General features: G+C 39.3%; 1 protein-coding gene across 1 annotated transcript in view; it reads left to right on the top strand.

Annotated features, from left to right (window-relative positions):
- Positions 1–12243, top strand: part of DOCK2 (dedicator of cytokinesis 2) — a 146778-nt gene that overhangs the window by 118489 nt on the left and 16046 nt on the right. Inside the window, exons 31-37 of the mRNA XM_083871665.1 lie at positions 2241–2397; positions 4181–4221; positions 5682–5772; positions 6821–6940; positions 8638–8727; positions 9935–10039; positions 10842–10983. Coding sequence (XP_083727791.1) covers positions 2241–2397; positions 4181–4221; positions 5682–5772; positions 6821–6940; positions 8638–8727; positions 9935–10039; positions 10842–10983 — 746 coding nt within the window. The remainder of the gene's footprint in view (positions 1–2240; positions 2398–4180; positions 4222–5681; positions 5773–6820; positions 6941–8637; positions 8728–9934; positions 10040–10841; positions 10984–12243) is intronic.

Genomic DNA, 12243 nt, shown 5'->3' with positions numbered 1-12243 from the left:
AAATGAGTTCTGGCATCTTTTAGTTCCTAATAGAGGTACAACAGGAAATGGCACTTGGCAGCTTTCCAGTCCCCCATCATTGCAGTGGCCCTTGTTATGCGGTTGTTTTTCTCCAGCATTATTGCAAATATTTTTTATTTAAAATTTTCTAATTTTTTTCAAGCTCTGTTTAAAAATTCAAAGGTTTCCTGCTCCCTCCTGGGGGTAAAAAAAGCTTCTGAAGTTTTTTGGTCCTTTTTATTGGGATTACTGTATAAAGCTGAGCAATACAACTTTGTGAATCTTCCCTCAAGAGACAGGAATTCTTCTCTCCTGTTCTTTTTGTAGTTCTTTATGTGGACTCTGGTTCACCTTTCTGTACTGCCTGGAGTTATGTACTTCGTGCTGGGTGAGACCCAGCAATAGCTTGTGGTTTATGTCAATGTTTTTCTGCTTGTATTTGGAAGAAATGTGATGTCTTGGTGCCTCACGTTCATTGTGCAGTCAGGGAGTGTCCACAGCTCTGCCTTGTTTGCTGTTACTGCAAGAGAACCTGTGGCAGAAATCCATAACAGTCACTTGGATGGCGGCTGTGCTTTCTTTCATTAGTGTCTCACACTGTTTTTGGTACTTGTAGATGTAAAATAACATCATTTTCCTGTATAATATTCCAGTCTCCTATGTGTTTCTGAAGCTTTCTTACTTTCTTTCCCACAAACATATTTTAATGTGCTCCAGCCTTTTCTGTCCTTGTCACCTCTTCAGCCCCTTTAGTGTTTCCTTTCCATTTGCAGTGTATTTTATGTATTTTATAAAAGCCATGTTATCATGTAAATCAGTTACTGATTTAAATATTTCAGTTTCAGACCAGTCACTCAAGAGCAATTGGAGTATTCTGGTTTTATCTGCTGGCCTCCGTCCCTTCTATCTTATACAAAATGTTCTTTCAGACATCCACGTACACATTCCCTCTGTGTCAGGACTCCACTGGAGCTGCACAATCCAAGGATTAAACTTCAGATGCTGCTTTTACTTTGCTTGATATGGAACTTTATTCCTGGGTATTATGCAGGGGTTCTGGTCTAGGCCAGAGCTTCAAGGATTTCTTTGCAATTGAAGTCAATATGAATATGTATTTTCTGAAGAAGGTTCAAATAATTATGAGGAGTAAAAGAAATTGATTTGCTGTTAATTAAATCACTATACTTTTTAAATTACAGTTTAAAAATATTGTGCCTAAAGATTACTAATTTTTTTTTTAACCTGTGTGTCTGGAAAATGATGTACAGCTCAATTGGTAATTGAGTACTGAGAGGTCAGAAACTTCCCAGCTACCAACATAAAGCAGGAATGTCTTGGAGAAAATTAACTGCATCTCTGCCTGACCCAATACTTGTATCTATAATTATATATGTGAATATCTATATATTTTATATATATATATATATATATATATATATATATAAATAAAATATATATAAAAACTGCAGTTTGTCAGAGAGGATCCCAATGGAAAACCAGAATGTTAAGTAGAGGAAACAAAAGAAAAGCAAAGAAAGAAATAATTCCTCTGAAGCAAAGAAAGAAAATAGTCCTCAATGAGACACAAGTAATCACTTAATGATGTTAAGAGTTAAATGTTGAAAACAAAGCTTTGACAGTAAAGTGAAATCTCTACTCCTAAATCATTTCAGCACTTTTTAGAAATAATATATGTTAATGTTTTGTTAATGTGAATTGAAACTGATCATGCCAAAATATAAAATTCTTTCCTGTATTTTTGTTAGAAGAGATCAAGCTGCTCTTTTCAATCTGCAGAAAGTTGAGTGGTTTTGCTTGTTTCTCAAAGTAAAATTACTCTAGTGATGTCTTTTTCGAGCTAATACTGTAATTTTTGTTCATTTGAACTTTTACTCACATGTAACAGTACAAAGAGAAGGAGAGCATTTCTGCATTTTCTGCTGAGGAAAAAAACTATTTATTGCAATAGTATGACATTTCAGAGGTTTAAGTTTGTAATAGCACAGATGCAGATTTCTCTGTCCTGAAGTTGTGGGTACACCCTTGAATTCAAAGTTGTTTACAGACAGGAAAAGTAAATGTTTCTTTTGGGTTTTTTTTCCATTTGATTTATATGCCATCTGTCTTCTAAATATCTAAATCACCAACTCACAGAGGGGATTTCCAGCTCATTCTGCAGTGGATTTAGGCCTAATTCAGCATTTGCCATCAGAACTGCACCAACATTTCTGTGTTTGCAGCCTTACAGAGTGTGCCAAGCAGCACCCTGGCATCTGCAGCCTGGTGGAAAGCTTTGTGAGCCTGGTGAAAGGGCTCCTGGAGAGGCTGCTGGACTATCGTGCCGTGATGAGCGACGAGAGCAAGGACAACCGCATGAGCTGCACCGTGAACCTGCTGGTGTGTTCTCTGCTGGCCTGGGCTGGGGAGGGGAGGGGTCAGTGTCACTAGATGGACACAGAAAACCACAACTCACCCATCAGGTTGTGAGATGAGAAAAGAAGGAAGTTTATTTTGGTTTGGGGTTTAAATAGAGTTTGGACTTTGACCAGCAGCTGGGGGACGAGGTTGACACCTTTTTGACCCCACTGATCAAACCAGAACTTCATTAATTTGTTTGTATTATTTACAATGTATCAGTCTTTGTTTATGTTACAAGCATGAGAACTCCAGTACAGAAATGTAAAAACATCAGAACATTGAAAAATCAGGGCAACAATCAGGGTCCATTTATTGACCATGAAAGTAAGTCTTCCTAGGGGACAACATTCCATAGTGATTTAAACTCTGGAGTAAGAGATTTTATATCTCTTTGCATGGATACATGTGTAAGTCTGAAAGCAATGTTCACCTGGAGGAATAGGGTAAACAGTTGGCCTGTCATTTCTCCTAAGTGCTGCTAACAAGTAATCTGTGAGTTCCCATATGAGGCTGTTTTGAGAATGAGAAGTTCCTTTTACACAACAATCTATTCTGAGGGTGAAAAATAAGTGCACCTGTAATAACAACGGAATTGTCCCATGAGAATCAGTAAAGAAAACATGTAACAACAATCAAGAATAGATAGATTTAATAGAAAAGGAAAATGTCTTTTTCTAACCAATAAAATAATTAACAAGAAAGCTATTAACCAATTAGAAGTTGCCCTCAAGGTTTGTTAAAAACTGTATAAAGGCAGCATGGGGCCATAACACAGGGAAGCCTTCTGAACTTTTATGCTGTCACTCAATGTGTCATGACCATCCCAACAACATTCACCCATTTGCTTTGGATGCTTTATCCACTGTGGTTCTGTGGATAAATAAGAAGTTGGCTGCTCATGCCTGTACCCATTGACAGGCTTAATGGGACAGTGGGTTCTTAACAGAGTCAGGCTGTGGTGAAGAACTGACCCACTTGCTGCTTCAGCTTCTCAACAGTTACAGTTTTCAAATGTGGGCAGGAAACCTGAAAGGCACATTTGCAGCTGGGTGCCAAGGGGTTTAAGGCTCTGATCTTGTCCTGGGCCACTCTGTTTTCTTTCCTATTCCTGTTTTGTAATGAGGATATCACATGAAGAGATTATTCCACCAGGAAATTCCTCAAAGCTGAGGAGGAACCTCTGCACCTTTGAAGTATTACACACTTTTTGTTCCTCAATAATCACTGTGCAATGGGGTGTAAATTTCTGCAGCTCTTCAAGAAACCATTCTTGTCATGCATTTCACACAGCCATAACGACTTGCATTCCTCCAAACATGTTATGTATGGTGACAAAAAATGAGCTTTATTCCTGGAACTGGTCCCTTTAGAGGTTTTACACAATGCTCCATAACTACAGTGCTACACATCAGCTTCAATGATCAGCTGGCACCAAGTGTAGCTGGAGCATGTGGTTTACTCTATTAATGCATTTGGGGAGCCATATTTTCCTCTTCTCTAATAGCAAAACCTTCAGTAATGATCCCACTATGAACTAGAAGAAGTATATGTAGGTATAAAACCATACATATAACTAATAAAAATATTAATTGAAGAAGTAGTCCCAGCTTTAAGCATTAGATAGTCTGTAAATAATCTACTTTTCATGCTGTCTAGCATAGCTTTCTAACCACAAAGGAAAGCAAAACCTCAGTATATATATAGAGAGAGAGCATTTTATTAAAGGACATTAGGAGGTAACTTTAAATATTTCTGTCCCTAGAATTTCTACAAGAACATTAACCGTGAGGAGATGTACATCAGGTATGGCAACCATTCCATTGTATCTCTTTTGGAGAGGGGAATTAATATTGTCGTGTGAGTTCTGGTTTTATCACTGTCTTGGATTTCTGTATTTATTGTTACTTTACCATCCCTAATGACTCTGTGATAGCCCTGGCCTCATCTGCATTCTCACTATGTTCTTAGCTTGACCTTCAGCAACTGGGAATTTGTGCTATGTATTCAGCAGCAGCATTTTTTCCACAAGAATTAACTTCTAATTGATCAAATCACTCAACATTCACTGTCTATTGTTTAAAATTAATAAAGTGCAGATAGATTTGAGGAAAGCTATATCACACATGTAGGATGATGACAGAGAAAACATTCTGGGTTTGTAGAGTAGCCCAGTCTGCTGAGTGTCCTTCAAATATGCAACACTCCAGGGGCAGGATTGCAGCTGAGGCATTTTCTGTGAGAACTGCAGCTACACAGGCAAATTCCTGGAGATGTGGCATTGGCCTATTGCTTCTCTAATAGCAAATTCCGTGCAGGTGTGGCATGGCCTCTTGCTTTTCCAATGGCAAATTCCTGCAGGTGTGGCATAGCTCTTGCAGTCTTCAAGAGTTCTGTGTGTGGGCTGTAGCAGATCTTGCTGCTTCAAAAGCTCCCTGTTTCCTGCCTGTCCTCTCCTGCAAAATCTGCAGAACAAAGCCCAGAGCCCCAGCTGAGATGAGGCTTGGAGGTGACTCAGAGCTCACCCTGGAGCTGTGAGCCAGAGGGGCCAGGGGGAACAAGGCTCCCTCTGTGGGCATTGCTGAGGGGAAAACTTTCTGTAGGGCTGGCAGCTGGGAATGGGAGTGCCTTGGTGTCAGAGCTCCTGTGTCTCAAAACTCCTGGCCTGAGCTAGAGGAAGGGATGCAATTTTCTTCCTGGCTGCTGTAGCTTCAGCTTGAGCCCCGTGGTGGGCAGTGACCGTACTGGAAGCAGCAATGCTGCCATAGGCATCAAGGAGAACATTGAGATTAGAACAACTCCTCTGCCCCAACACCTCCCAGATGGAACAGGGTCTGCTTTGCCTTTCTGGGCTGGTGTTTTCCACTCTCTGCTTCCTCCTGGTATCTGTTGTGGTTGCACCTGTGTGCATGAAGAACGTGTGCGCCTGTGAGTGAGAGGTGCTGCAGGGCAAGGCAGCCCCTGAGGAGCCCTGCAGGAAGGTTGGCCTGGGAGGGCCCTGGATGCAGCAATCCCTGCTCTCTGAGGAGCTGACCACAGGAGGAGTATGGCTCCTTTCCTCTTTTCCTGCACAAGGTCTTAGCACACAAAAAGAACAGCCAAGGGTGAATAAATGTCCAGATCTTCAACCCCCTCAGTGTCCTTGAAGGCTCTTTGGGGAGTCACAGTGTGACATCCATGGAGCTCCCTGTTATCTGGGACATTTTGATGCTCAGCATTCCAGTCGTGTCAGTCTCCAGTCTAATCCTTGCTCTCTCCTCTATCAGGTATTTGTATAAATTGCGAGATCTTCATTTAGATTGTGAGAATTACACAGAAGCAGCATATACCCTTCTACTCCACACGTGGCTCCTGAAGGTTAGATTTTCTAAACTCAATATACAATTAAGCTTTTGCAGTTTTCAATTTGATATTCTTAAGTGAATGTCTTAATCTCTGAGTTATTTTCCACAGGGGTATTCAAGTTTCTAGTTAGAAATACTGCAGTAGGTCATACAAAATTAGCATTAGTTGTTGAAATTATATTTTCAGTAGGTGATTAAAAATCATATATTGTTGAAACTAAATATGGCAGAAAAATAGTTTTCCTTTACAGTGAGAACATTGTGTACAAATGTAGTTTTCATTTTGGTAATTTCTTACTATCCTAAACATAACAGTTATGAAAATAACACCATTCCAACTATCACAAGGGGACATCTAAATTTTAATTTTAAATAATATGGATTACATAACCAAGTTATGTTGGCTTTCTCTTGTAGCTGGTAATTAATTATCTTTCCCTATAACTATTGTTCATTACCCATGTAATGGACAGTATCAGTTAAAATGGTCAGTAAGATCAATTTCTATTACAAGGAGACATTCCAAATTTAAATGTTCTTCAGCAAAAATCTGATATTTCTTATGGAATTTACTTTAGTGCAGAACTATATAAATTCGTGCTATTTTGCTTAAACTTCATTTTGATTTTTTATGATTGTACAAATATTAGATATGTAGTCTATGTTGGTATAGACAAAGATAATTGTATATGAAATATTTTAATACAAAAAATGTAAATCAAGTCAGTCAAGATGATACCACTAAAAAAGAAGGGAGCTAATTTTCTCACATAGATTTTTATACAAAATTTGTAAGTGGGGCAAGGATGGGCAAGTATAAGATTCTAAAGTATTTTTTAAATATTCTGTCTAGTATTGGTTACCACATAGCACTTGTCTGAGAGGCAGTGAATGCAATCCCTGTGCCTTTCCCAGCTTGTCTGTGGATGGGTAAAAAAGACTTGGGAAGAAAACACTAAGAAGAGCCCAGGGGACCAGACCTTGTGGGAGGGGGGCGGGGGGGGGCCTTTGATGTGAAACACTGAACTCAAAAATTCTTTTTGATGTGTTCTCATTCTCAGTGGTCGGATGAGCAGTGTGCACCCCAGGTCATGTCAACAGAGTTCCAGTGCTCACAGACCTACAGACACCTGAAAGAGAATTTGTATGAAAAGATCATAGAATACTTTGACAAAGGAAAGGTAGGTCTGGAGAGCTCTTCCCCTCCAAATCTCTCTTCTGTGCTACTCTGAATAGTTGTGTTTAATGAATGTGCCCTGTATAAAATATCTGTGAGGAAAAGCTGCTTTGAAATGTGGGTCAAGTAAAAATTGTGTCCTGGAGGCTTATTTCCAGAGCATATCTGCTCCATAGGAATATGTTCTTTCCACGACCTCATTCACAGGGAAGGAGGGAGAATATCTCAACACATCATCACAAGCATCTCTGTCAGGGACCAGCAAAATACAATAAAAAATGTTGAATCTGTTTCCCCTTACAAAGAAAAGAGTTTGGACTACACAACTTCCATTTCTAAACCACTTGGGCCTTGCCTCAAAAAAATCCAGATGGTTCAAAATAGACATACTTGTTTCAGAGAAGACTGGGAATTGTATCCTAAACTTAAAATGTAACAGATTGATGCTCAGTACCTCAGTTTAGTTCAATTTAAGACAAAAAAAAAAAAAAAAAAAAAAAAAAAAAAAAAAAAAAAAAAAAGAAAAAAAAAAAAAAGTTTATAAAATTACCTGTCAGCGCAAGGGCATTCAAGCTGAGAATTTTGGAAATAAAGCAAAGGACTAGAAAGCAGGAGGAAACTCTGCAGTGCCAGATAATTATCCCATGACCAGCAGGACCTTTAAGTCATTATGTCTTGTTCAGCCATAGCCAGAGGTACAGATGGGGAAGGAAATTCATTACTGCTTCTTGCAAAAGAAGCCCTTCGTATAACTCACAAGGTAGGAAGTTTCAGCTTCAGCTTCCCTGGTTTTCTGCTAGCCTCTGCAGTAACTGCACTGTGTCCCAGGAGAACCAAACCCTCCCAGCTCCTGACCTGCAGCACCCAGGCGCAGCCCAGGGGCCAAGGGTCACCTCCCAGGGTCAGGATACCTGGCCAAAGAGCCCCTGGCAGAGGTGAGCATGGCCTGATGTGTGACAGCAGTGTCGTCTCTGCAGCAGAGAATTCTGCCCAGGGACCTCTTTGTCTTTTCTTTGTCTGTTCTGAATAGGTGAGGTGGCAGAATCTGAGAAATATCCTCACGAGAGGGAGTTTGTTCCTGCTTTACGACCATTTTTGTGCAGTGCCCACGGCAGATGAGAAAAGCAGCCCTGGTCTTTCAGTGGCACTCACTGTCACAGCAGCTGTTAAGTTGTGTGAAAAGAAGGAAGCTGCCACTCTGGGCAAGTGGAAATTTAAGGCTTGTAGTTATTTAGGTGACAAGGAGAGCTGTCATAGACAAGACTCCCTATGATCATGGATGCTGCAGGGTATTTTGCTAAATGGTATGTGCTTTAAGGACAGGCAGATGTCAGTCCCCTCATAAACTGCTCTGTGTTTGGGGTGTGTTCTGAATGTTATCACCTCAGTGATTTACTATTTTTTTTTTTTTCTTTAATGCATCTGGAAGGTTAGATGATTTTTTAAAAAACGTTACTCTACTAATAAAGTAGGTTTACTTATTCCTCCCTGTAATGAATCATAAAACACTTTTATTTTTTAACATTAATCTGCCTTCCTTAAGTTTATGATTGCCCTGAGTCTTCCAGTTTAAATGTGCAGTTAATAAATGACTGCACTTTAAAGACAGCATAATCAATAAAACGGCAGTTAAACTCTGATGCATGGAAAACTTGTTTGTTGGTTCTGAATTTACTTTCTGATTGTGTGGTTGCATTGCAGATGTGGGAAGAAGCCATATCTTTATGCAAAGAGCTTGCAGAGCAATATGAAAAGGAGGTTTTTGACTATGAACTTCTAAGTCAAAACTTGGTAAGATTCTATGCAGATCTTCAAATTATTGCAGTTCACAGAAATCAGTGCTTTTTAGCCATCAAACAGCAGAGCTGCCTATGAGCTCCTGGTCTAAAATGGATTTTTAATTCGTTTGTTGAAGAGTTCCTGTTTCACTGTAGCAATCCAGTGGTAAAAGTTCATAAATAACTGTTGGTTAAAGTTGCATGAACATCTGTTTATTGAGGTATTTTAAACTGTCTGTAGATTAAATAAACATGTTTTCACCTGGGGAAATTTAAAGGCCACATTTTGAAGCCTCTGTACTGCCCTAGGGTAGAAAGAACACCTGGATGAACTTTTCCCTCTAAATTTTTCTTTAAATTTTAGCAGCTTGGAGCTTGACAAGCCTGAATAATTCTGTCCTAATCAGGACTCTGGAAATATTACAGTACAAGGAATTAGAACTAGGTCCAAAGACTAAAAGGAAAATTTTGAAGCAAAATAAAATATTCAGTTATTTGTTTTCATTAAAATTTAATGAATCCAAAAAGGATCCCACTCCCTACAAACCTTTTTACTCTATTCCCAATATTTCATGTTTGTATGATTTTTAACAAATGTTTAGGGCTCATTCAATAGATATCCCTGAATCTTCCTCAGAAATACTGTAAGAATCAAAACATAATGTTCTTGAATGGTGCTGTGTATAAAGAAAACTTCTTTTGCTCTGTTTTTATCATGAATTAAAATACATTTTTAAAGCCCGTTTAAGTTGCAGTGCTGTGCTCTCACAGACATAACACCTAAATGACACTTGGTATTTTATGGAAGAATTTGTTCTAAGACCTTTATATGGTTTGTGCCCTTAATATGAGGCCACAGTAAAATTGGATTTGATCCCATTCCTTTGAGAAACATTTGAGGCAGGGAGTTTTTCCAAATCTATTATTTCAATAATGTTATCAATGGCCAGGGATGACTTTGGTGTTTGTTTTGCTCCTAAGTTAAGGGTAAGCCAATTCTGAGGGTCAGATATTAAAGCTGAAGCCATACCCATTTCACTGTGTATTATATTTATGTATAAATGTAAACAGTGTGTAATGTTCCCCTGCAGCTCCTGTGGGAAAGCTGATTATTGCTGTAGCCCATCAGCTGATAGCTGAGAGCTCTTGCATGTGTAGTAGAGGTTAAAAATGCATAGATGAAACCCCTAAACACAAATTACTGTTGGTTTTGCTTTCAGATCCAGCAAGCAAAGTTCTATGAAAATATCATGAAAATTCTGAGGCCTAAACCAGACTATTTTGCTGTTGGCTATTATGGCCAAGGATTCCCAACATTTCTAAGGGTAAACTTGATTAATTCTTACTTTTTCATCTATTTTCATTCTTATTTTTCTTTTTTCCTCATGATTAATGTCCAAATTCCTTTTTTTTACTCTAATATACTCTGAGCTGAGCTGTTCATGCCAACTGTCTTGTACTGCTCTAAGTTTGTTCCTGAACAGCAACAATTCCTACTTTAGAACAATTATGGTAGGTTTGGACAGGTTTTATTCAAATAAGCTAAATCTACCCTCTTATCTTGACTTTTCTCTGGTTTTGACTACCATGAGGGAAATCCAGATTCCAAGTCTGGTTTTTCAAAGAAACCTGATGAGCTTGGAAAGTGCTGCACAACTGGATTGTACTGTAGTTTTTTAAAAGGTCATTGTTGTAATGACAGTAGTGCATGAGTTCAGAGCAGAAAAATAACCTAAATATTTGATGTTTCTTACTACTAAAACTTCTCTTACATACAGCAATTAGTAGGGAGGTTTTCATCATCCTTGGAAAGCAATGAGAGGCCTTGCTTCCCAAGTTTAAAGGCCAAAGCTGCCTTTAAGACATTGGGAGAACAGTGAAATGATAGGCTGGTATTAAACCAGTGTTACTGTTTCTGAATAATAAAACTTTGAGTCCAGAATCTCTGGAGGGTCAGTGCTGCTTTCCAGCACTTGGTCAAACAGTGTTTGGCTTTAGAGCTGATTGATATTCAGAAAACAGAAACAGCCATTGCCAAACCTGGACTCTGCTGTGTCAATCACCCTGAAACTGCAGCTTCTGCCTCAGCACCACCCCACCCAGGCAGTAACTCCTCATTCCCTGCAGAACAAAGTGTTCATCTACCGTGGCAAGGAGTATGAGAGGAGGGAGGATTTCCAGGCCCAGCTGATGAGCCAGTTCCCCAGTGCTGAGAAGATGAACACGACCGCAGCGCCTGGAGAGGACGTGAAAAATTCTCCTGGTCAATGTATCCTTGGGCACATGGGAGATTGCAGAGGGAAGGAGGGTTGGGAAACCTTGTTCTTAGCATGAGTTCATCTGTGTGAAACAAAAATTTCCTGAAAAGGTCGAAAGTTTACTGCTGTGGCAGCTCAGTTTGCAGTTTTGCTTACACGTCCTCCATGTCTTTTCTGGTTTGTTCCTGAGAGAGCTCCTGTTTTTCCGAGGAGTTCTGAGGAGTCTGTCTCTTTCATTCGTCCTAGAAACATTTAGGTTGGAAAAAACCTTTAAGGTTGAGTCCAACCACAAGCCTTGTTCACCCATGTTCCCAAGTGCCACATCTACATGTCTTTTAAACCCCTCCAGGGACGGTGACTCAACCTCTTCCCTGGGCAGCCTGTGCTAGGGCTTGACAGCCCTTCAGGGAAGAAAATTCATACATGGTTTAGCTTTATTTTTCTTCAAATGGCAAAACCAGTGTCACACACTTGAAGAGACTCAGTTTAAAGCAGCAAATTTTCTGTTACCTCACATTCATAGCTGTTGTGTCTTGATAATAAATTCATGTCTTCCTTGAGCACTGCTCTGACTGGCACCACACTTCGGCATCACCTCCATTCTTGGTAACATAAACATGTCCCAAGTCCCTCAGAAATTTTCTTAGGAAAATTAACTTACAGACATTGTTAACCAACTTTTAGAATGGGCTCAGTTTTTCTTGGTTAGAATAACTGTGATTATCTTTTTCTTCTGATTTGAGTCATTACTGACTGAGCAGATATGAGATCACCTCATCATATCAGACATTTGTTTTTGCATGCTGATTTTCCTTTATCAATTTTCAAAATAGTGTTGTAAAACTTCACACACTCTCTCAAGCCTATTCTGGTGGAACTTTCTAGAAGAGAAAGGAAATATTTTCTTTTCACACTATTGGGACTGACGTGGGAGTATTACAGGCTTGTCTAAAATAGTACATTAAGCTTGAAAGCCACGCTCTCCCAAGTCTGTCTTGTCTCTTAACTAATTAATTTTTTTTTTGGAGGACACAAGCTTCAGTCCTTAAGGTAGAATTTGCTCATCTGTTTGCAAAGAACAGGAGATAGGCACTACTTCTGCACTTCTGCAAGAGGATCTGACCAGAGGGCATGAGTTTCAAACATACTGAAATATGTAAGGATGTGATATATTTACTTACAAATACAGTATTCAGATTTTTAAAACAGCACTTCTGTAGAAAAAAGAACTCTCAAGTAAAAGGGCTGTTCAGTTACAGATTTCAAAACAA

The sequence above is a fragment of the Zosterops lateralis genome (assembly GCF_965231275.1).
Source record: "Zosterops lateralis genome assembly, chromosome: 14".
In the NCBI taxonomy this organism is placed as follows: domain Eukaryota; kingdom Metazoa; phylum Chordata; class Aves; order Passeriformes; family Zosteropidae; genus Zosterops; species Zosterops lateralis.
Note: the sequence above shows the minus strand (reverse complement) of the source record. Positions and strands in the feature narration are given on the sequence as shown.